The sequence below is a fragment of the Canis aureus genome, chromosome 3 (assembly GCF_053574225.1).
Source record: "Canis aureus isolate CA01 chromosome 3, VMU_Caureus_v.1.0, whole genome shotgun sequence".
Classification (NCBI taxonomy): Eukaryota; Metazoa; Chordata; class Mammalia; order Carnivora; family Canidae; genus Canis; species Canis aureus.
In genome coordinates, this window is record NC_135613.1 from 55,645,126 (window position 1) to 55,665,400 (window position 20,275).

Here is a 20,275-nt window from a genome sequence, read left to right on the forward strand (position 1 = left end):
TGGGGACACGTGGATAGCAGGTCCAGGAATCACTGTATGCGGCTTGGGATGTAGTGCTAGCAGGATGGGACAGGATGGGGGCACCCCGGGTCCTGCATCTGGACACTATTCAACCATTGACTCCCTGGGGCTCTGGGGGATGAGGGCGAGTGGCCCGAGGCAGAGCTGGCCTCCTCCATGACCTCCTCCCCTCCAGATCTTCAGGGACCTGAGCCAAGACCCCGCAGAGGATATCTTCCTCACTGAGCTGAATGTGAAGATCCAGGACTCCAAACTCCCCAAAGGTGAGCATCTGTTTCTCCTGTCCCAGAGCTTGCTGACTCATCTTCCCCGCCAGGCCCTGTTTTCCAGGGTCCTAACGGGGGACCTTGGCTCCTCCATTCCAGTCCTGCCAAGACTGGAATCCTTGAGATGCCTCCTTTCCATCCAGAGGGAGATGCTGTCAAAAATTCTGCAGCCTAGGGGAGGCTGGGTGGCTCAGCGGTTCAGCATCTGCCTTCAGCTCAGGGCATGATCCTGGGGTCCTGGGATCAAGTCCCGCATCAGGCTACCCACAAGGAGCCTGCTTCTCCCTCTGCCTGTGTCTCTGCCTCTCTCTCTCTCTCTTTCTCTCTCTCATGAATAAAAATCTTAAAAAAAAAATCTGCAGCTTAGTTTGGCCTTGGTGAGGTGGGGAGCAGGGTGTCACCCACCCTCAGCCTCTCCTCCCCTTGTCCCTCAGATGGCTTTTCACCCAGGAGGAGGGGTGTGGCTGAGGGCCCGGGGGCCGAGCTCTCCATCTGCTACCAGAAGGTGAGTGGCAATGGGTGTGCTCAGAGGAGGTTGGGAGGTCCAGCGGGGTGGAAGCCAGTGTCAGGGACATGCAGGAAGGGAACACACAGAACCAGAAGAACTGTCAAGCTCTCTCCTTGAGGCCGCCTCCACGCCTCTCCCAGCCTTTGGAGGGTTTGCAGGGTTTGGTGGATGACAGTTGGCCTTGCGTGCAGCCAAGGAGGCCATCTGATTTAAGGAACAAAGGGGCTGTCCTATCACTGAAAAATACCCTCCTCCCTAGCTGACCGTATCATCAGAAACATGTTCCCTTGGGTCTGGGATGCTGAATGTACCCCCTGGGGTCAAGAGTGCTGTAAGCCTCTCTCTGCCAGCCCTTTCTTGGACACTAGTGACACAGACAAGAATCTCAGGGCAGGGGCAGGAAGCAGGACTGTTGACATGAGGAGGGACAGGGCTCTTCTGGGGACCCCCACCTGTTCCCACATCCTCATCCCCAGGCCCTGCTCAGCCACCGGGCTCAAGAGGTCACCAGTTCCGTGCGGGCCACCGGGCTGGTCCTGAAAGCCCTTCCAGCCAGTGACACTGAAGGTGAGGAGTGGAGAAAGCAGAAAGAGAGAGAGAGAGAGAGAGAGAAAGAGAGAGAGAGAGAGAGAAGGCACAAGAAGGAGGGAAGAGTGAGGAAGAAGACAGAGGGTCAAATGACCACAAATGGGGTGAGCCCAGGGAATCGGGCCTCTTGCCCATCCCTGAGGTCACAAGAACGTGACTGAGCACCTGCTGGTGCTGGGCATGGGGTACCTGGGTGAAGCAGGGTCCCTACCCTCAGGCTGCTCACCAGTGGGGAACATGCTGGGGCATGGCCTCTGGGTGTGCCCTGTAGCCTGAGGAGACACGGACCGGAAGGTAGAGGGACCCTGTGGATGGGGGTGCAGGAGGGGGATGCCCTCCTTCCTCTGTTGGGTCTGCAGGGTGACTTGTGTTTGGTCTGGAAATGAGATGTTGTATTTTGGATGATGCTCCAATGGAGCAGATACTCCCCAGATCACAAAGGAACACCACCGGTCTAAGTTATCTGCTTCTGGCCAATTACCTCATTACAGCCATACAGTGGATGATAAGGTCTTTTGATTCATTCCCTAAATCTAAAGTGGGGGTGGGGCACCTGGGGGGCTCAGGGGTTGAGTGTCTGCGTGATCTCAGGGTCCTGGGATCAAGTCCCGCATCGGGCTCCCCTCAGGGAGCCTGCTTCTCCCTCTGCCTGTGTCTCTGCCTCTTTCTCTGTGTCTCTCATGAATAAATCAATAAAATCTTTAAAAAAAAATCTAAAGCAGGGCTGATAAGATATTCCCGTTGATATGCATATCGCCAATTCTAAATATGAGCTTTTGGGTTAGCCCCCGGGTCTTCTGGAACGATGGGAAGTTCAGTAAGCTGGGTTACATCACTTGAACACCTTGACCAGAGGCCAGGCAACGTTCTACATCAGACACATCAACTCTGATTCCTAAAAGATCGGCATTGTTAGCGTCAGCAGCTTTGTACTGGAGAGGTGAACCGAAGCCAGAGAAGTGACCACCCAAGGTCACGTCCGTGAGGAAGAGACAGAGCAGGGAGGCGCACCCAGGAAGCCCAGTCCTGGCTTCTAGGCGAGTTGAATTTGGAAGCGATGGGGACCTCCTCCGCTGGTGCGTCTTTGACGCCGTTGAGGGAGACATGTGCTCTTACCCAAGAGGTGGTCAGAGTGGGTCAAGAGCATTGATTCAAGGTCCCCAGATGGGCCGGCTTAGAGGGCCAGCTTTGCCGTTTACCATCTGTGTGACCTTGGGCAAGTCACTTGCGACCTCTTTACCTGTTCTTTCACTTCTAAAGTGAAGATAAGGTCCTCACTTATGTATGTAAACTAGCACGTTAGCTCTGATTATTAGATTTCTTTAAAAAAGAAAAAGATTTTATTTATTTATTCATGAGAGAGGGAGAGGCAGAGGGAGAAGCAGGCTCCCTGCGGGGAGCCCGATGCGGGACTCGATCCCAGGACCCCAGGATCATGCCCTGAGATGAAGGCAGATGCTCCACCACTGAGCTACCCAGGCACCCCTAATTGTTAGATTTCTATTTCTTTTACCAGACTCCCCCAGCCCCCACTCTACTAGTGTTCCTCTCCTTGCCAGCATGCCCAGGGGCTTCGGGGAGGTTCCATAGCACCTTCTTGCACTGAGGAGGGCTGCAGGAGCAGGTGCAGAAAGGCACTGGGCTTGGCAGTGGCTGCCAAGCCTGAGGATGCAGAAACGTCGTGGGTTCCACAGGGAAAGAGGAGGGATGTTCGGGACCTGCACCCAGATGCCATCAGAAAGAGGGGGTTGGGCAGGGTGCAGGAGGGGCCAGGACGGCTCCGGAGAGGCCCCTCACAGCCACCCCCACCCGCCTCATTCCTCCCAGTTTCGGGGCCCACCCACACTCCACCATCTGCTGCTCCCGTCACAGACCACACGTGTCTGAATGTCAGCGTGACGGAGGTCGTCAAGTCCTCCAACTTGGCGGGAAGATCCTTCTCTGTAAGTACTGGGGTAGAATGGGATGGTCTGAGAGGGCAGGGGGCCGGGGGCCCGAGGTGGGGGTGTTCAGAGAAGGGGACGTGACTTCTGAGCCTTTGCTGTTGCAGTGGGTCCTCCTACCGAAAGCATCTGCTCTCCCCGGGTCTGTGAGGCGCATCCCTCACACACACTGAGAGCCAAGGCCCTGCCCTCCACCTGCTGGCCACCAAAGCACCCACGACATGCCCCAAAACAGAAACTGCATGTGCATTCTGGCTTCCCCCGCACAACCCAGCGGCCAGACTCCCACACAACAAACCTCTGATCACATGGAACCAGCTCTTTTAACCTCACGGCCCTACCACTGCCCTTTGCCGATATCGATACTCATTGATTTCAATTCCCTTATTGTAGACCAGGGCCCACCCATAGGCTCCCTACCTGATGACCTCTCTGGACCTCATTTCCCTACTCAGCTGGACGTGGACCCCAGGATTACATTTGAACCCTGCTCCAGATGCCCTACACCCCTACACCCACCAGGCAGACACTTGCTTTGGATCAAGCTGCCTACTCAGCCTGTGTCCTCAGGTGGCTGAGTGCTTCTGGAATAAATCCTAGTCCCTGGGTGCCAACACCTGACCTCCCACCTCAACAGGACCCTTGGCATCACTCAACCCTCTTCCTTTGCACCTCTTCTGGGCTCTGCTTCATCTATTTTAGTGTCTTTTCTCCCGCGTGGACCTTCTCTACTTCTCCTCCCTCGTAGCCTGGAAACGTGCTTGGGTCTTTTCCATCTGAGAAGGAAAATCTCTACTGTGACCTGCCATCTCTTTAGCCACCACTGTACTCCTTCCCTTGCCAGTCAAGTGTCTTGAGAGATACCCCCAGACGAGTTTCCAGTCCCTTACCAAATACTGTCCTGCCCACTGCCCTCTGCGTATGGCCCACCCCACTGTGACAGTCACCTCCATGTCACTAAGACCACTCACCTTCCACTCCTTAATGTTTCTTAATTTTCCCCTTTATTTTTTTTTAATTTATTTATTCATGAGAGACACAGAGAGGCAGAGACACAGCAGAGGGAGAAGCGGGTTCCCTGCGGGGAGCCCGATGTGGGACTCGATCCCAGGACCCCAGGATCATGCCCTGAGCTGAAGGCAGATGCTCAACCACTGAACCACCCAGGTGTCCCTGTCTTCCCCATTAAAAATAATATTTTAACCTATAAACAAAACTTGAGTGATTTGGGGAAAATACAAAAAAAAAAAAACCCACAAAGAAGTAAAACCACTTCTAGTCCCATTTCGTAGAGATGACTATCATCCTATCAAGGTGCAAACATCCAGCGTCTTTTCTGTGTATCTGTCCATAATTGATAGGTACACATGCACACGGGTGCTTAGTGCCTTATACGTCTCCTCGACTGTGAGCAACTTCCTGTTGGGGTTTTATCTATGAGAAATCTGGGTCGAAACTTGACTTTCTAGAGAAATTCTGTATTTGCCTTTGCCACGGGCCCCCGGGACATTGCGAACCCAGGACTGTATTTCAAGTTAACTTCTAGGCTCAGAAATTCCCAGACCATGCAGAGGGTGAACACATACACCCCGGATCCACCCACAGGCAGACTTGTGGCTCGGAATTCCCAGGGGAGACTCATCTTCCTCACCCAAAAGCACAAAAGACTTCTAATTGAGTCTTTTGCTGTGAGTGTAGCCCTCAAGAGTCTTTGAAGGGGACCTCAGTTTCCAATCCCTCGGGCCTGTCCCATGGTCCCCATGGCCGTTGAAACCCAAGCTCCTTGATTCCTGACATCACCCAAGGACCCCGGGATGACCAAAGCACCTGACCCACACGACTTCAACTTTAGAATTTATATGGCCTTGTGTTTACCACCCCATACATGCTCAATTTTTATTTTTTTATTTATTTTTGTTTTTTATAAATTTATTTTTTATTGGTGTTCAATATGCCAATATATAGAATAACACCCAGTGCTCATCCCATCAAGTGCCCCCATCAGTGCCCATAACCCAGTCACCCCCACCCCCCGCCCACCTCCCTTTCTACAACCCCTAGTTCGTTTCCCAGAGTTAGGAGTCTCTCATGTTCTGCCTCCCTTTCTGATATTTCCCACTCATTTTTTCTCCTTTTTAAATATCCTGTGACAATGAAAGAGGACATGTATGGTTTCTGTCTACAGAATACAAAATGAGGTCCTTGATTATTAGGTCAAATACATTGTATTGCTTTAATCAGCAATGTGAAAATTGTTGTCCCCTTCATCTATCCGAAATAAGAAAGGTTTGCCAACATTCCTGGGATGGCTTTTGATTTTGTCAATTCGATCTCAGTTCATTTAAATCTGAATGTTCGAGTTTCTGACGCTGCTGCTGTGAAATATAATGCCTGCGTTTGCCCAGTCTTGGTATAAGACTGTTCCTTTTTCTCCCTTTCTAGGAGTTTCTGGTGCTTCCTTTCATAGAAGGTTCTGGACTATCACAAACATATGCCTTGGTGGAATCTTTTTCATTCATTTTTGTGGATCTTTAAAGGAGACTCGTATTTTTTGGTTCTAATATATTTTCTAATAGAGTTTTAAAAATTATTCCCCTCCTCTATTTGCTATTTCTTTCGTGAGCGACAGTCAGTCAGATGTTAGGCCTCCTACGGGGATACACTGATTTTCTCATCTTTTCTGTCTCGGGACCCTTCTCTTTCTTTTCTTCAAGCTTTAAAAGTTTTCTTCAAATTCATTTTCAAGAATTCTTTCTTTTCTGATGTTTTTTTTAAGATTTTACTTTTAAGTAATCTCTACACCCAATGTGGGGTTCAAACTCACATCCCCAAGACCAAGAGTCACATGCTCTACCGATTGAGCCACCCAGGTGGCGCCCCTCTGGTTATTCACTTTTAATAGCATTCTATTCTTGTGTCACTGATGTAATATCTTCTCTCTCTGAAGAGGTTAATTATGGTTTATTCAAAATTTTCTTCCACCCCCACTGCCTTGTATCTGTTTCCTGCAAAGTCCTGTTTTCTGTGTGTTTGGGTCGCTCGCCTTTCTTACCTTTATAATTATTTTTTTTTAAGATTTTATTCATTTATTCATGAGAGACACACACCGAGAGAGAGGCAGAGACACAGGCAGAGGGAGAGGGAGAAGCAGGCTCCATGCAGGGAGCCTGATGAGGGACCCGATCCCGGGACTCCAGGATCACACCCCGGGCCGAAGGCAGGCACCAAACTACTGAGCCACCCAGAGATCCCCTATAATTATTATTTTAAAGTTAGAGGCTATCTTCAAATATCTGGCAATACTTGGCTGATGTTTAAATTGGAGAATGGGAGAGACACCTGGGTGGCTCAGTGGTTTAGCGCCTGCCTTCAGCCCAGGGCATGATCCTGGAGTCCAGGAATGGAGTCCCATATTGGGTTCCCCGCAGGGAGCCTATGTCTCTGTCTCTCTCTCTGTGTCTCTCATGAATAAATAAATAAATAATCTTAAAAAAATAAAAATGGGGAATGGGGCACTAAAAAGCTGAATCAATGATGGGCTACTCAATGGGCAGTCAGGAGGCCATAGACCTTCCCATGGGGAAACCCAAATGTCCATATGCTCAAGTCTCATTGGTAGGACAGTCTTGTTTTCCCAAGAGAGGGTCCTTTAGGCTCCTGCCTTGGGGACTTCGGGGCATAGGCCTGCTGGTGCCTATACTCTGGAGCTGGGCATTCACCATTCAGTGAGTTCATGTAACCCACCTGCATGGACAACTTTCACTCCGTCCTCCAATTGTGCTGCCCCCAAGTCCAGGATCTCTCTGGTCCAGCTTCTCTGATGCCTGGGGCAGGGGTAGGGCTCATTGCTTGGCTCCTCGGGCTGGAAGTGGGAACCTAAAGCCATCTAACCATTCCTTGTAAAACTTCTAGTCAATTCCCTTTATTCAGGCTCCATTTTATCCCCACTACCTGAGGAATGTGTGGCCTCCAGGTCAGAATCCTTTCCAGAGCTTTAATCCTTATGTTTGACCTTCCTCATTCTGTCCTCACATATCGTCCTTTAGGGCTTTGGGTGTCTTCTAGTTTCATGAAAGATGCATCTCCTTGTTTTTAGGCAAATTATAAGAGGAAAGGAACGATAAAATATATGCTCTGCCATTTTGAAATAAAAAATCCTCATCCCTTTATTTTTAAAACACTTTTATTTTAGTTATGCCTCTTGTTAAAAGTTGGATTTTGGTATAGTTGGATTTTGTTCTCAGTCTGAAAGTCTGTGTTTTTTAACGAAGGAGAATTTAATCCACAGACACTAACTTGACGTGCTACTCGATCTTACTCTGCCGTCTTATGGTGTGTTTTCTGATTTTTGTAATGTTTTGCTGTTTTTTTTTTGGGGGGGGGCTTACATTTTGTTTGCTTATTTTTCCCCTGACTGACAATTTGCAAGCTGTATATGCTACTTTTTTTTTTAAGATTTTATTTATTTATTCATGAGAGACAGAGAGAGAAAGAGGCAGAGACACAGGCAGAGGGAGAAGCAGGCTCCATGCAGGGAGCCTGACGTGGGATTCGATCCCGGGACTCCAGGATCATGCCCTGGGCCGAAGGCAGGCGCCAAACCGCTGAGCCACCCAGGGATCCCTACTTTTTGTATAGTAGTTACCTTTATTTTATTTTTTTAAAGATTTTATTTATTTATTCATAAGAGACACAGAGAGAGAGAGAGAGAGAGAGGGGCAAAGACACAGGCAGAGGGAGAAGCAGGTTCCATGCAAGGAGCCTGATGTGGGACTCGATCCTGGGTCTCCAGGATCACACCCTGGGCTGAAGGCAGAGCTAAACTGCTGAGCCACCTGGGCTGCCCTAGTAGTTACCTTTAAATTGAAGATAGATAGATATTTGAAGATATATATATATATCTGAAGTCCCACTTAAGTGTTGATATACTAATACAGCTGGCTTGCAACACTGTCATGGACAATTTCCTTCTTTTTCTATTCCTTCGATCAGTTTTTTTTAGATTTATTTATTTATATTATATATAGAGAGAGGGTGTGTGCAAGCAGGGGGAGGGGCAGAAGGAAAGAAAAAAAAAATCTTAAGCAGGCTCCACGCTCAGTATGGAGCCCAATGCAGGGCCTGAGATCATGACCTGAGCCAAAACCTAGAGTCTGATGCTCAGCCAACTGAGCCACCCAGGCGCCCCATCCTTTGACCAGTTTTTAATGAGTTCCACCACTAGGACTGATGCTCTGTTCTTCAAGTCTTTAAATTCTTTAAATCTGTGATTTCAGAGATACCACTTTCTCAAAGTTCTGCATATCTGAATTGTGACTTTTTGGCCTCTTTCCTTGGGCTCTTTTCCCTAAACCAGTTCCTTAAATGGCTGCTGTTCTCAACTTCCATCCATGGCCCACTTCTTTTCCCAGTCCCCGGACTACCTAACCCGTATATGTGGTTTGAGTCCAACATGTTAAGAATACCCAAATCCACATCTCCTGCTCTGATAATCACCCCCTGAATTTGACTCTGCATTCAACTCTGCACGGACCAGATGTCCCATAACACCCCAAATTCAAGAGATTCAAAACCAAAGCCAGTACTTTCAAATTGTTAAGAGCTCTCCAGAACCAGGCTGAGATTGCCGGGGTTCAAAGCTTGGCTCTGCCATTTACGAGCTCGGTGACTTCAGGCAAGTTAATCAAGCTGTCTGTGCCTCGGTCTCATCATCTGTAAATGGGGGATGATAGTAATAGTAGTGACCTTACCCCGTTGTTGTGGGGATGACATGATTGTCCCACGCAAAGCTCTCAGAAGAGCGTGTGGCCAAGTAAGAGCTGTCTATGTGCTAACAATTTTTATTTCATCCCCTTCCTGCTGTGGCTAACCTCTCACTTAATGGGACCGTCATTAACCAGTCACCTCTGCCAGAATTTGGGGAGTCCCCTCAGATGCCTCCTCTTCCTCACTTCTCTGTGTCCCTCAACACTTCTCAAACCTCTCCCTTCTCCCCATCCCCTCCCTTCTGAGCCACCTAGGTTGACAAACCACCCCAATCTGCCCAGGACTAAGGACTGCTTCCCTGGGGGCATGGGACATCCCAGGCAAATCAGGACAGGGTGGCCACCCTTGGTCCAGACCTTCACCATCCCCTTTGCCTGGACAAACACAGTAGCCTCCTAGCTGGTCCTCCTTGATGCCACTGCAATGCTCCTCAGGCCCACCCTCCACATCTCTGTCCAAGTGATCTTTGTAAAATAAAACTCGGACATGTCTGTCTGTGCTTCAGATGCCTCCATCATTTCCCATAACCATGATAGAAGGGTGGAGAAACTCTTCAGCGTTGCATAGTGCTGCTCCTCTTCTGCTTTATCCGCATCTCTGGCCACCAGAGCATATGGGAGTGTTCCAGCGGACACACCTCTGTGCCTTTGCTCAAGCGCCGTGCGTGGCCTAAAACCCATTCTTACCTTTCTCTTCCCCATCTTTTCATAGCGCATATTTGTACTTCAAATTGAAATTCAGGTGTCCTCTCCCCCGGGAGGCCCTCCCTGATGCTCTTCCCTGTTCTCCATACCCTTCTCTACCCACTCCACTCCACTCCTGGGTCAGCTAGGTGACCCCTTCGGTGCTGCCAGACAGCCCTGGGTCAGCCAGCTGACTCCCTCAGTGCTGCCAGACAGCCCTGGGATAAGCTAGGTGACACCCCCCCCCCCGGTGCTGCCAGACAGCCCTGGGGTGACCAGGTGACCCCCTCGGTGCTCCCAGACAGCCCGGGGAGCATGTGTAACACCAAGGATGGCATCATCTCTGTTCAGTGAGGAACCACAAGTGCCCTGGCCTCAGCCCTCGTCCTGGTCCTCCCCATTCTCCCTCAGTACTCAGAGCACTCAGCGTGCTGTCTCACCCACAGTCGATGCTCCCAGATGCTTTCTGAGTCCTCCCGACTGAGCCCACCGCCCCCACCCCCTCAGGACCTCAGCCCTAACCCGAGTGCATCTTTTTCTGGGACAGCCCATCCTCTGTAGGAGAGCTGTGACGGGCTGAGGGGTCTCCTGCACTGAGCCAAAATCTGCCTTCCTAGTGGGCAACTCTGTGCAGGCGCCTCAAGTTCCGAGGTGGCCCCCCTCACCCTCCTGCGTCTCTTCTTTCCAAGTCAGTTCCCTACAACTGTTTCCGTTTCCAATGACCTCTTTAAACAACCTGCTTCTGGGCTTTTGGGAAATCTAAACTTATCACCCCATCGAGTTCCCGTTTACCCCTGCCCTGTGGAGGCGTAATTCCACAAGCTGTTCTTTGCCCTGGGCACCCAGGCTGGTCAGTGGGTGCTCTGCACAAATGGATGGGTGATAAACACAGGGTGGCAGGGGAGGTTCGTGGTGAGCTAGAAGGAAGGAATTCTGCGCTTGGAGAACAGCAGGGCAAGGGCGCAGTGTCTGGCTTCGTGAGTCTAAGGGGGCAGCAACGCTACTGGCCAGACTGGAAGACTGAGGTAGGAAAGTGGTGGCAAATGAGGCAGGAATGGTAGCGCTGGGGCTTTGGGGCAGGGGAGGCAGTGAGCTGTGAGGAGCAGCACTTTGCTCAGCCCCTGAGGAGCTGAGACTGACACCCTTTGCAAATTCGGCATCTGGCCCTCCCAGTTGACCCCAGGGCTGCAGCTATAGAGTGAAATCCAAGAGTCCTGAGGTCCCATGAGGCCAAAGCCAGGCAGGTCTGCGTGTGTCCAGGCATGCAGACCACAAAAGGGAAACGAAGACATCTAGGAGGTGAAAGGAGACCCCGTAGACTGGCTACCAGGAGGGCAGGATCGTGGAAGCCCGGATCCTGCTGGGAGTCACCTAGAACTGCCTGATGTGGAGAAAGAGCACTGTATCAGGAGTCGGGGGGCTGGGTCCCATTCCCTGAAAGCTCTAGAAGGTCACACAGTCAATCCCTCCAGACTTCATCTTCTCCTCTGTGGGAACCTTGAATTTCCTTTGCCAGCTGGGGTCATTTCAGGTGGGGTTCCCTCAGCTATCATAATGCCTCTGGCTTTCCCCACTCCCTGGCTCACACAGGACTTCAGCCTCCCTGTGGTCTCTCCAGGTACTTCTGGAAGGTTACAAACCTCTCTCTCTTTGTGTTACCCTCTGTCCTGACAAGGCTTCTGCCTTTGCTCACAACCCACCTGTTCCAACTCCTATGAGTCTAGAGATAGAGTGATGGCAAGGGGGGCCTTGGGCTGGGAGACAGAGCAGTAGAAGAACCCACAGTGGGGTCCCCATCCCCTCTGACAACCAAAGCTGCTACTACTCATGCTTGGCTCCTTCTCCCAAAACTATAATTACAAAGAAGAACAATAACAACCGGCTTACCGTGTCCCCAGCACTTGGTATATACTCTCCCTTTTAATCCTCACAAAACAATCCTACAGGGTAATCACTGTCACTACCAGGGGAGAAATGAAAGCACAGAGTGATTAAGAAATACATCCCAGGTCACACACCCAGGCAGAGCTGAGATTGGAACCCAGGAAGTCTGGCTGTAAAGTCTCTCTCTCTCTCTCTCTTTCTTAAATAAGTAAATTTTTTTCTTTCTTTCTTTCTTTCTTTTTTTTTTTTAATGCCCTTACCTGGCCTCAACTCCAGACCACTTAAAGCAAAATCTCTAAATTTTACATTTTGGAAAGGTGATTCTTATGAGCAGCCAGGGTTTGAGAATTCTTGAACGAGATGAACCCTACAGGCTCAGAAGGTTGTGGGAGGTGAACCACCCAAAGCCACTGTCTGCTTGCAGGGTGGGCTGGCCATCCAGAAAGGCCCTCTGAAGGCCCCACCTGTGTCTGGCCCCCAAGTGATTCCATGACACAGCCACAGGCCCAGTCTGCATCATGAGGGCAGATGGCTGCTTCCCAGGGAAATAATTTTGCATGTAATCCAACTCTGAGAACAGTAGTCAGAACTCATAAAACCCCTGAAATACCACCCCCCCTCCAAATTGCACATATAATATACACGCCTGGTATACAGGGTGGCTGAAGCATCTTGATAACCTGGCAAGTACCAGCCAGGGCAGTGGTTTGAAATTTAAGACAACAGATTGGGAGAATTGCCTAGAATTGCCTCCCAACAGATTGGGAGAATTGCCCTCCTCTCACTTGCAGGAAGAGAGCTGGGGACCCCATGTGCTGAACTGAAGAAATACGCCACAGAGGGCAGGAGGTGTTGGCAAGGCCCTGTGTCATGAAGGTGACACTCACACAGGCTGTCTCTTTGTTGCAGACGGTGACCAATACCTTCCGGACAGCCACCATCCAGATCCAGAGCCAGGACCAGAGACTCCTGACGCTGCTGCTGGACAAGGATGGTCGGCGCATGTTCAGGGACGTGGTCAGGTGAGGCCAGGCCTCACCACCCCTCTGGGCCCCATGGAGCCAGCCCTGACAATCTCCTGCCTCTAGCCTGGGACACCTGTCAGAGGCGGACCCTGGGGCCAGGCAGGTGTGGTCCACCTGGTGGCATGGACTTAGGCCACTGCCCTGTGATTTCCTGGGAACCCGGGGAGAAGAGCAAAGGAATGGGGCAGCTGATGCTATCAATGTTTCTGGAGATTTCCTCTACATACACTCAGCCTGTGGCCGCAGCCACAGATCCAACCCCTCTGTGCTGGCACTGACCCCCTCGACACAGGCTGACCTTCTGTGGCAGCTGTGCTCCCGTTAATGTGAGCCTTAGTGGTCTCTCCAGGGGCAGGTGGTGTATCTGGGTCAGGAAGTGACCTATACAGGCCCACCTCCTATCCCAGGGTTCTCCCGCCCCCCACCTGGGTGCTCCTTCCTTGTCCTGAGCCCCCCCTCTGTGAGACCTCCTCCTGCGTACCCCATAATGGGGAGGCTGTCTTCACAATGCCTCAGCAGATCTGCCCCCAGAGATCTGTCTCCTGAGCTGGCCTCTCTCCACCACAGGTTCGAGGTTGCTCCCTGCCCAGAGCCATGTTCTGGGGCGCGTAAGACCAAGGCGCCGTGGCTCGGTTCACACCAGCTGGAGGTGGAAGGCACCAAAGCCAAGCCCAAGCCCCTTCTAATGCCCATCAACACATTCTCCGGCATCGTCCAGTGAGCCCGAAGGGGCAGCAGAAGCGCTGAGTCCGAGAGCCCCAGACCAAGAGGGATACACTACCCCACCGACCTCCAAACACTCACGCCAGCAGCTGGAACAAGGCCTGGCTGCCCTGGGTGGCTTCTGGCTGTGAGTAGGAGCCAGCGAATGACCTGAGCAGAGGGAGCGTGGCCATGGCAGGTGATGGAGCAGGGCCCACACCCTGGCCTGAGGACGGTGCCTGCAAAGCTGCGCACACGCACGACCCAGCTCCGTGCACAACTGTCCACACCTTCATTTATTTCTAGTTCACGCCTCTCCCACTCAAGCTCCCCATTCAGCCCTTAAAACCCAAGTGTGAGCTGCTATTTTGGCCCCAGGCACCATGGCCTGGGGGAAGCTGGGGAGCAGAGCAAGGGCAACTGCACCTGTTCTCTCCTGAGTCTGTTCCTTTCTCTCCCTCCAGCCACCGCCCACACCCTGCCTTCCCCGGGCAGGTGTCTCTCCTGGATGAGAGGAAAATGTCAGATCTAATAAAGGCACACTAAAGCACTTTCGCTTTTATCTAATACCTAGCGACATTTGGGTTTTAATAGAGATCTGGGGCCATACTTGATCTAACCTAGTGAATCCTCTTTGGCCAGTTGAGAGTTCCCTGGAGTATTTATTGGCCTGTTCTGTCTGCTGGCCCACCCCATCTCCCCATTCAGGGTGACTTAGGGACCTCTGACCGGCTCTGTCCCAAAACAGAGATGGGGATGCAAAGTAGTTTCAGAGGAGCCAGATATTAAAGACATGAACATGCTTGGCTTTTGAGCTCCAAAACTTACATCCAGATGTAAAGTAGGGATGATCAGTGTGACACAGAACCATTTCCCTCACCCCTAGGACTAGGTGTGTGGGGTGGCCGGGAAAGCAGTAGAGGGAAGGGTCCCTGGGGATAGTGGGAGGAGGTGTGTGGAAAAATCCCTTGCAGGTTCGGGGATCCAAGAGTAGAGAGGTTGGCACTTTACTTTTGGCCTCATTGCCTGGGGGGTAGCGGCAAGTCTGTAAGACCCCCTATAAGAGGGGGTGCCTGGGGGTCTGGGCAGATGAGTTGAAGAGACACCTATATGGCAGTGTGCCTGCCCCTCAGTGGATATCAGCCCTGGACAGAGTGAAGATGGAGGAGAGGATGGATGTGAGATCCTCCACTGAAGTCACCCCACCACCACCACCACCACCACCACAGAACCCAGGGAGAGAGGGATTAGTGACAGTCCCCGGGAGACTGAAGTGATTTTAAACCGGAAATGACTAATGTCCTTGAATTTGAGTGAGTTTACTGGGAGGTGGCTAGATATTATTTTTTTTCTGCTATTGACATGATATAAACTGATCCCTATCAATCTTGACATTCATGGTTACTAGGTTCTTTAAGCAAACATTGGCAGAGTTTACCAGTTGTTAGAATTAGGTGAGAACTCTGGGCTCCTCCTGCAATAATCTCTCTACCAGCTCACAATAAAAGCAAGTTGTAGACCAAATTTTGCTACACATTCAGACTGGCGTTGGCAAACTGCCATCCCCCTCAACCCCAACCCCAGCCGCACTAGGTGCTCTGAGCCCACCTTGCATGAAAATGTCATTGAATCAGTGGCTGGACACTGGACCATTTGGGAGTAAAGTCTACACCATTTCAAAGGGCTGGATCACTGGGTTCTCTAGGTTTTCTTTCTTTCTTTTCTCTTTCTTTTCTTCTTTCTTTCTTTCTTTCTTTCTTTCTTTCTTTCTTTCTTTCTTTCTTTCTTTCTTTTCTTGAATTTATTTATTCATGAGAGACAGAGAGAGGCAGAGACACAGGCAGAGAGAGAAGCAGGCTCCCTCCGGGGAGCCCGATGCGGAACTCAATCCCAGGACCCCAGGATCACGACCTGGGCCGAAGGCAGACGCTCAACTGCTGAGCCACCCAGGCGTCCCTCTAGGTTCTTATAAGTGCTCACCCACGCGAGAAAAGCCTCCGACAAAACTGTAACCCATCCATGTGACACGAACACCACTAATTTCACCAGTGAAATTTCTCCAGTAGCTATGAGGCTCATTCATGAAACCAGTTCTGTTGATCTAAGATTGGTGATGTGCTGGTATTAAGCTGCCTCTGGAGTTCAGCTTTTGGAGTAAATGCCAGCTAACTGCCTCTCCAGTGTGGGCTCCCTGATTGGACAACTGAGCCCCCTCAGGTGTCGATTAAAACTGTCTGATACGTACATCCTATCACAGGGGCTGGAGCTCCCGCCTGGGTGGGGTGCAGGGGGCCACTCCAAGACAGCCCTGGCTCTCAGCCCTCTGGGTGGGGATCGTCTCCGCTGAAGAACACTGTGTCCCCGCGGGGAGCCTGCTTCTCCCTCTGCCTGTGTCTCTCATGAATAATTTTTTAAAAAATATATTCTAAAAATTAAAAAGAAAGAAAGAAAACCGTGTCACCAATAATGCCTCTTGCGGGGGGTGGGGGGAGCAGCTGGCATCCAATGACACAGCTCTATGCCCTGGGGACAGAGAGCTGCCTTCCTGGAATTCTGCTTCGAATGGATGGAGACAGTCAGGAAAGGAGATGAACACGCGAAACACAACCCCCTTGTGTGCTGGGTGGTGATGCTACCGGGGAAAAATTAGGTGGGGGAAGGGGTGGGATTTGTCAGTGGCGGTGGACAGGGATGGTCCCTGAAGGTAACGGGGCGGTCCTTGACGGAGGAGGGGGCCCCTCTCACGAATCCCATTCCCGCTGCCCCCACGGTCCCCCAATTTTCCTTGCCCGAGGCAGCCCAGGGACCTAACTCAGGTGTGCGGGCGCCCCCGGGCCCTAGCCTGGAGCGCACCCCGCAGGCACAGGCCCCACCCGGGCGCACGCGCGCTCACGCCCCGGGGACAGCAGGTGCAGCCTCAGGTGCGCGGGCCCCGCGCCCACCCCCACCCCCACCCCCACCCCCACCCCGGCAGGTGCGGCTCCCGGGGGCGGGGCCACTTCCGGGCCGGCAGCGGACGCGGCGGGGGTGGGGGGCGGGGGCGGGGGCGGCCGTTGGCCCCGAGACCGCGGTGCCGCCCGAGGCCGGAGGTGACGCCCCGCGCCCCGCGCCCCGCGCCCTGCTCGGCCCCCGCCCGCCCGGGACTGACGGAGCCGGGCCGCCATGAGCGCCAACCCGCAGTGGGACATCAGCAGGGCGCTGGGGGTGGCCAGGCTGTTCCACCTGGTGTGCGGGGTCCGGGACGCCTGCGTGACCCCGTTCCTGACCCTCTACCTGAGGCAGCTGGGCCTGGCCGCGCCCTGGGTGGGCGTCCTGATGGGGGCCAAGCACCTGGTCGCCGCCTTCTGGGCCCCCTCCTGGGCCTTCCTGGCCAAAAGCTACCGGAAAAGGAGGGCGCTTCTGACGGGCTCGCTGCTCGGCTCGGCGGGGGCCAGCCTGCTGATGGCGCTGGTGCCGCCGCCGGACGAGGCTCCCGCAGACCCTTCCTGCAACGCCAGCCGCGGCGCCCGCCCCAGCGCCCTGCCCCCCGCGGCCGCCTCGATCCCCCGGGCGGTGGGCGCCCCTGGCCTCAGGCGCGCACCTGCTGGAGGTGTCCACGCACCGGCCGGCCGTCCAGCCGGCTACGCCGTGGGCTCCGTGGAGGGAGCCGGGACCGCAGCCCGAGTTCTCCCTCCCGTGGCTTCAGGGCTGAGGGACACCGCTAGGGCAGGTGCTTTTAAGGTGGGCAGGACCGCACCCCCTCTGCTTGCTGGGGGCACAGCCCCGGGAAGTCCAGCCAACTTGTCAGCAGCCAAGGGGGACGCGGGGGCCCTGGGCCTCTCCTTGGAAGGGCTGCGGTGGACCTTCCTCCTCTCCCTGGGGTCCGTGGTGTTCTGGGAGCTGCTGACGGCCCCCCTGGAGCAGGTGGCCGACGACAGCCTCTACGAGTACCTGGATTTCGTGGATGCCACCGACCGCTACGGAAGCCTGTGGATCTGGAGGCTGCTGGGCCTGTCGGCAGGTGTGTGCGGCATCGCAGCCGCCGTGGGACAGCTGGAATGCTTCGTGGCGACAAGTGGCCCACGGGGCGTGTTGCACTTCTACGGCTACTCGGTGGTCAGCACCGTGGCTTTACTGGTGAGCATTGCCTTTCCTGTCCCCATCTGCAGGCGACAGGAGCGCAGCTACGAAACCATCAAGGCGCTGTCGCTGGTAGGAGGCGACCCCCGCCTCATTCTCCTCACCTTCACCGTGTTTCTCGTAGGAGCCGCCACCAGCGCGGTGCAGAACTTTCTCTTTTGGCACATGAAAGACCACGGGAGCAGCGAGCTGGTCATGGGCTTCTCGGTGGCCCTGGGCTTGCTGGGGGAAATCCTATTGCATCCGTTCAAAACGACGTTGCTTAGGAAACTGTCGAGGATGGGCACGGTGGGGCTGGGCCTGGGCTGCCTGGCGGCCCAGCTGCTCTACTACTCGTTCCTCTGGAGCTGGTGGGCCGCCCTCCCGGCCCAGATCTTGAGCGCCGTCAGCAACGGGGCTCTGTGGTGGGCAGTCAAGGCCTCAGTGGAGGACCTGGCCACTCCCAGGACAGAGAGACCTCTGGGTGCCATGTTCCGAGGCCACATTTTCGGGGGCGGGTCCAGCCTGGGCAGCTTCGTGGGGGGCTTCGTGGTGATGTACTTCAGCCTGGCTGTGCTGTATCGGGCCTGCTGCGTGCTCCTGCTGCTCTGGCTGGCCTTGCTCCTATCCATCCAGTCCAGACTGCCCCAAGAGCAGAAAATAAACTACTCGAAACTGCTGGTCATGGAGGCCAGTGACACGAGCGACTCTGAGCAGGGGACAGAACGGGACTGGCTTGTGAAGGCCATGAGGGAGGAGTACTCAGAATAGATGGGCAGACAGAAGATCGAGATGTGCTGATCTGGGAAGGCGTGGATGGGGCTAGTGCTGGGCAAAACGTCACCTGCTGAGGACGAATGCCGAGTCCTGCCTGGGGCTGCAGGGCAGCCTGGAGAGAGAGAAAGCAAGTCTGCGCAGAAGCCCTACGGGATCGTCTCATTGCATGATTTTCTTTACTTTTACGGTAAAAGGAGATTTAACTTTTTGCTGTTCAATCTTTTTTAAATAATGGAGGAAAAATACATTTGCTAAAACAAAAAAATGCCCTTTGTATTCACCCTGTTTTGGTGTGTAAGGTTTCCAAGAGGTGACTGGTACTGATTCTGGTGCTATTGGTTTCAGCCACGGCTGGAGTGCTCAAATTACACCGGCAGTGCCAGGAAGACAGGTGGCAGAGGGGGCAGCTGGCTTTGTTTGGTGAGTCATGTGTGTTCCTATGGGTCCTAAAAGCATGAGCCTGATCTTATAGAAGCCATGCTGTGGGCAGGTGAGAATGGCAATGAAAACCAACACTCTTCTCTCTCTCCTGCCACTGACACACAGGTGCCCACACGCACACCCCGGAGCCTGGGTTTCCAATCAGAGCAAAGATGGGCCCTGCACTATGTGTTGGGGGGAAGGGACATAGGGTAATAGGTTTGCATTCTGACTCTCAAGTGTATGTGTCACCAGGGAGGGGTACGATCCCTAGAATTGTCTTCCATACGTACAGCAGAGCAAGGGCAGGTTCATGTCTTTGGATGCATACCTTGCATGCTCCACCTGGCACGATTTCACGGAGATGGTTTGCATCTGCTTGATTGGGGTGCAGCAGCCTCTGTAGGGTTGGGATGCCACAGGTGGTCCACATTTGTGCCTGTGCTTAGCCACTCAGCACGGTGACTTCTCAAACCCTCCCATCCTCCCAGGAAAGGGCCCTTTATTCCAGAAGCCAGACGCCAGAGACAAAGTCTTCTACCTTATAATCAGGTAAGTATAGGATATTGGATTTAGAAGGGTCTCATTTTATAATTGCAAAAATGTCTCCTAGCTGGGTCTGACATGGTTCTAGAAATGGATTCTTTTTCAATGTCTTCTAAGATTTAGGGTATAAATGATCAACAAAAAATTACCTCTGCCTTAAATAATTAGGGATTCGTTTTTCTCACATAAGAAGTCTAGGGGTAGGCGGTCCAGAGATGGTACAGTGGCTCCACAATACTGCCAGGGACCTAAATCTTTTCATCCCTCTGTTCCATCACCTTCAGCTTGTAGATCCCATGTCTGTACACTCATGATAACAAGATGACTGCTGCACCTCCAGGCATCTCACCCATGTTCCGGGCAGGAAGAAGAGGGAGAAACAGGAATGAATGCCTTCCCAGAAACCCTCAGCAGATTTCTGAGTGAACTACAATACGTGGCCACCCAGAACTGCAAAGGAGTCTGGGAGATAGGAATATTTTCCACCAGGCACGCTTACATCCCAAGCAAAATCAGGGTTGTGTGAGGAAGAGGAGGGGGCTAAGTGTTGGATGGTCAGCTAGCAAGGTCTAGCACAGTATCAAAAGTGGAATCACACCCAGGCCTATCTCATTGCAAGGTCTGTGTTCCTCTTTGCACGGTAAGCCAGCTTCCCCACATAAATGGCTTTAGCAATTCCCCGCCCCTGCCAACAACCCCATGACTACATCAAATTCGGTATCTGCAGGTTACAAATGAGAAGACAGAGTCTCAGAAAAGTCACACATTCAGTCACCGGCAGAAACACCACCAGAGCCCTAATCTCCTTAGCCCAAATTTTGATCATTTTCTGCTGTGCCGTAGTTCCCAAAGCCTGGCTGTGCATCTAGGTCATCTGAGCGTATCCAAGATGACAGGTGCCTAGGGTTCTAGGTCCATCAGAACCTCCTGGCTGAGGCCCAGAAATCTGGGCTTTTTTAACGATTTTATTTATTTTTGCAAGAGACAGGGAATGAGCATGAGCCAGGGGGAGGGGCAGAGGCAGAAGCAGGCTGCCCCCTGAGCAGGG

The 20,275-nt window shown here is 52.8% G+C and overlaps 2 protein-coding genes across 8 annotated transcripts in view; both read left to right on the forward strand.

The window, feature by feature from the left end:
- The window catches only part of PIK3R6 (phosphoinositide-3-kinase regulatory subunit 6), a 56,180-nt gene extending 42,244 nt beyond the window's left edge, over positions 1–13,936 (forward strand). For all 5 annotated transcript variants that reach the window (XM_077892668.1, XM_077892669.1, XM_077892670.1 and 2 more), the window contains 6 exons: positions 197–284; positions 722–792; positions 1,272–1,362; positions 3,211–3,326; positions 12,569–12,681; positions 13,252–13,936. In XM_077892668.1, coding sequence (XP_077748794.1) covers positions 197–284; positions 722–792; positions 1,272–1,362; positions 3,211–3,326; positions 12,569–12,681; positions 13,252–13,405 — 633 coding nt within the window. In that variant the 3' untranslated portion in view covers positions 13,406–13,936. The remainder of the gene's footprint in view (positions 1–196; positions 285–721; positions 793–1,271; positions 1,363–3,210; positions 3,327–12,568; positions 12,682–13,251) is intronic.
- Positions 13,937–16,495: 2,559 nt separating this feature from the next.
- Positions 16,496–19,220, forward strand: MFSD6L (major facilitator superfamily domain containing 6 like). Of its 3 annotated transcripts, XR_013376605.1 has the most exons (3): positions 16,496–18,448; positions 18,607–18,681; positions 19,173–19,220. XR_013376605.1 is itself a non-coding variant. In XM_077892673.1 (1 exon), exon 1 carries the CDS (start codon positions 16,549–16,551, stop codon positions 18,253–18,255), a length of 1,707 nt encoding a protein of 568 aa, XP_077748799.1. In that variant the 5' UTR covers positions 16,496–16,548; the 3' UTR covers positions 18,256–18,467. The 3 variants fall into 3 exon arrangements, 1 of the variants encoding a protein (XP_077748799.1); XR_013376606.1 differs by lacking the exons at positions 18,607–18,681; positions 19,173–19,220 and adding an exon at positions 18,561–18,579; XM_077892673.1 differs by lacking the exons at positions 18,607–18,681; positions 19,173–19,220 and having other exon boundaries at positions 16,496–18,467.
- The last annotated feature ends 1,055 nt before the right edge of the window (positions 19,221–20,275 follow it).

Excerpts from the sequence above, each read along its gene's own strand:
- MFSD6L (XM_077892673.1), top strand. The coding sequence starts at position 16,549 with ATGAGCGCCAACCCGCAGTGGGACATCAGCAGGGCGCTGGGGGTGGCC.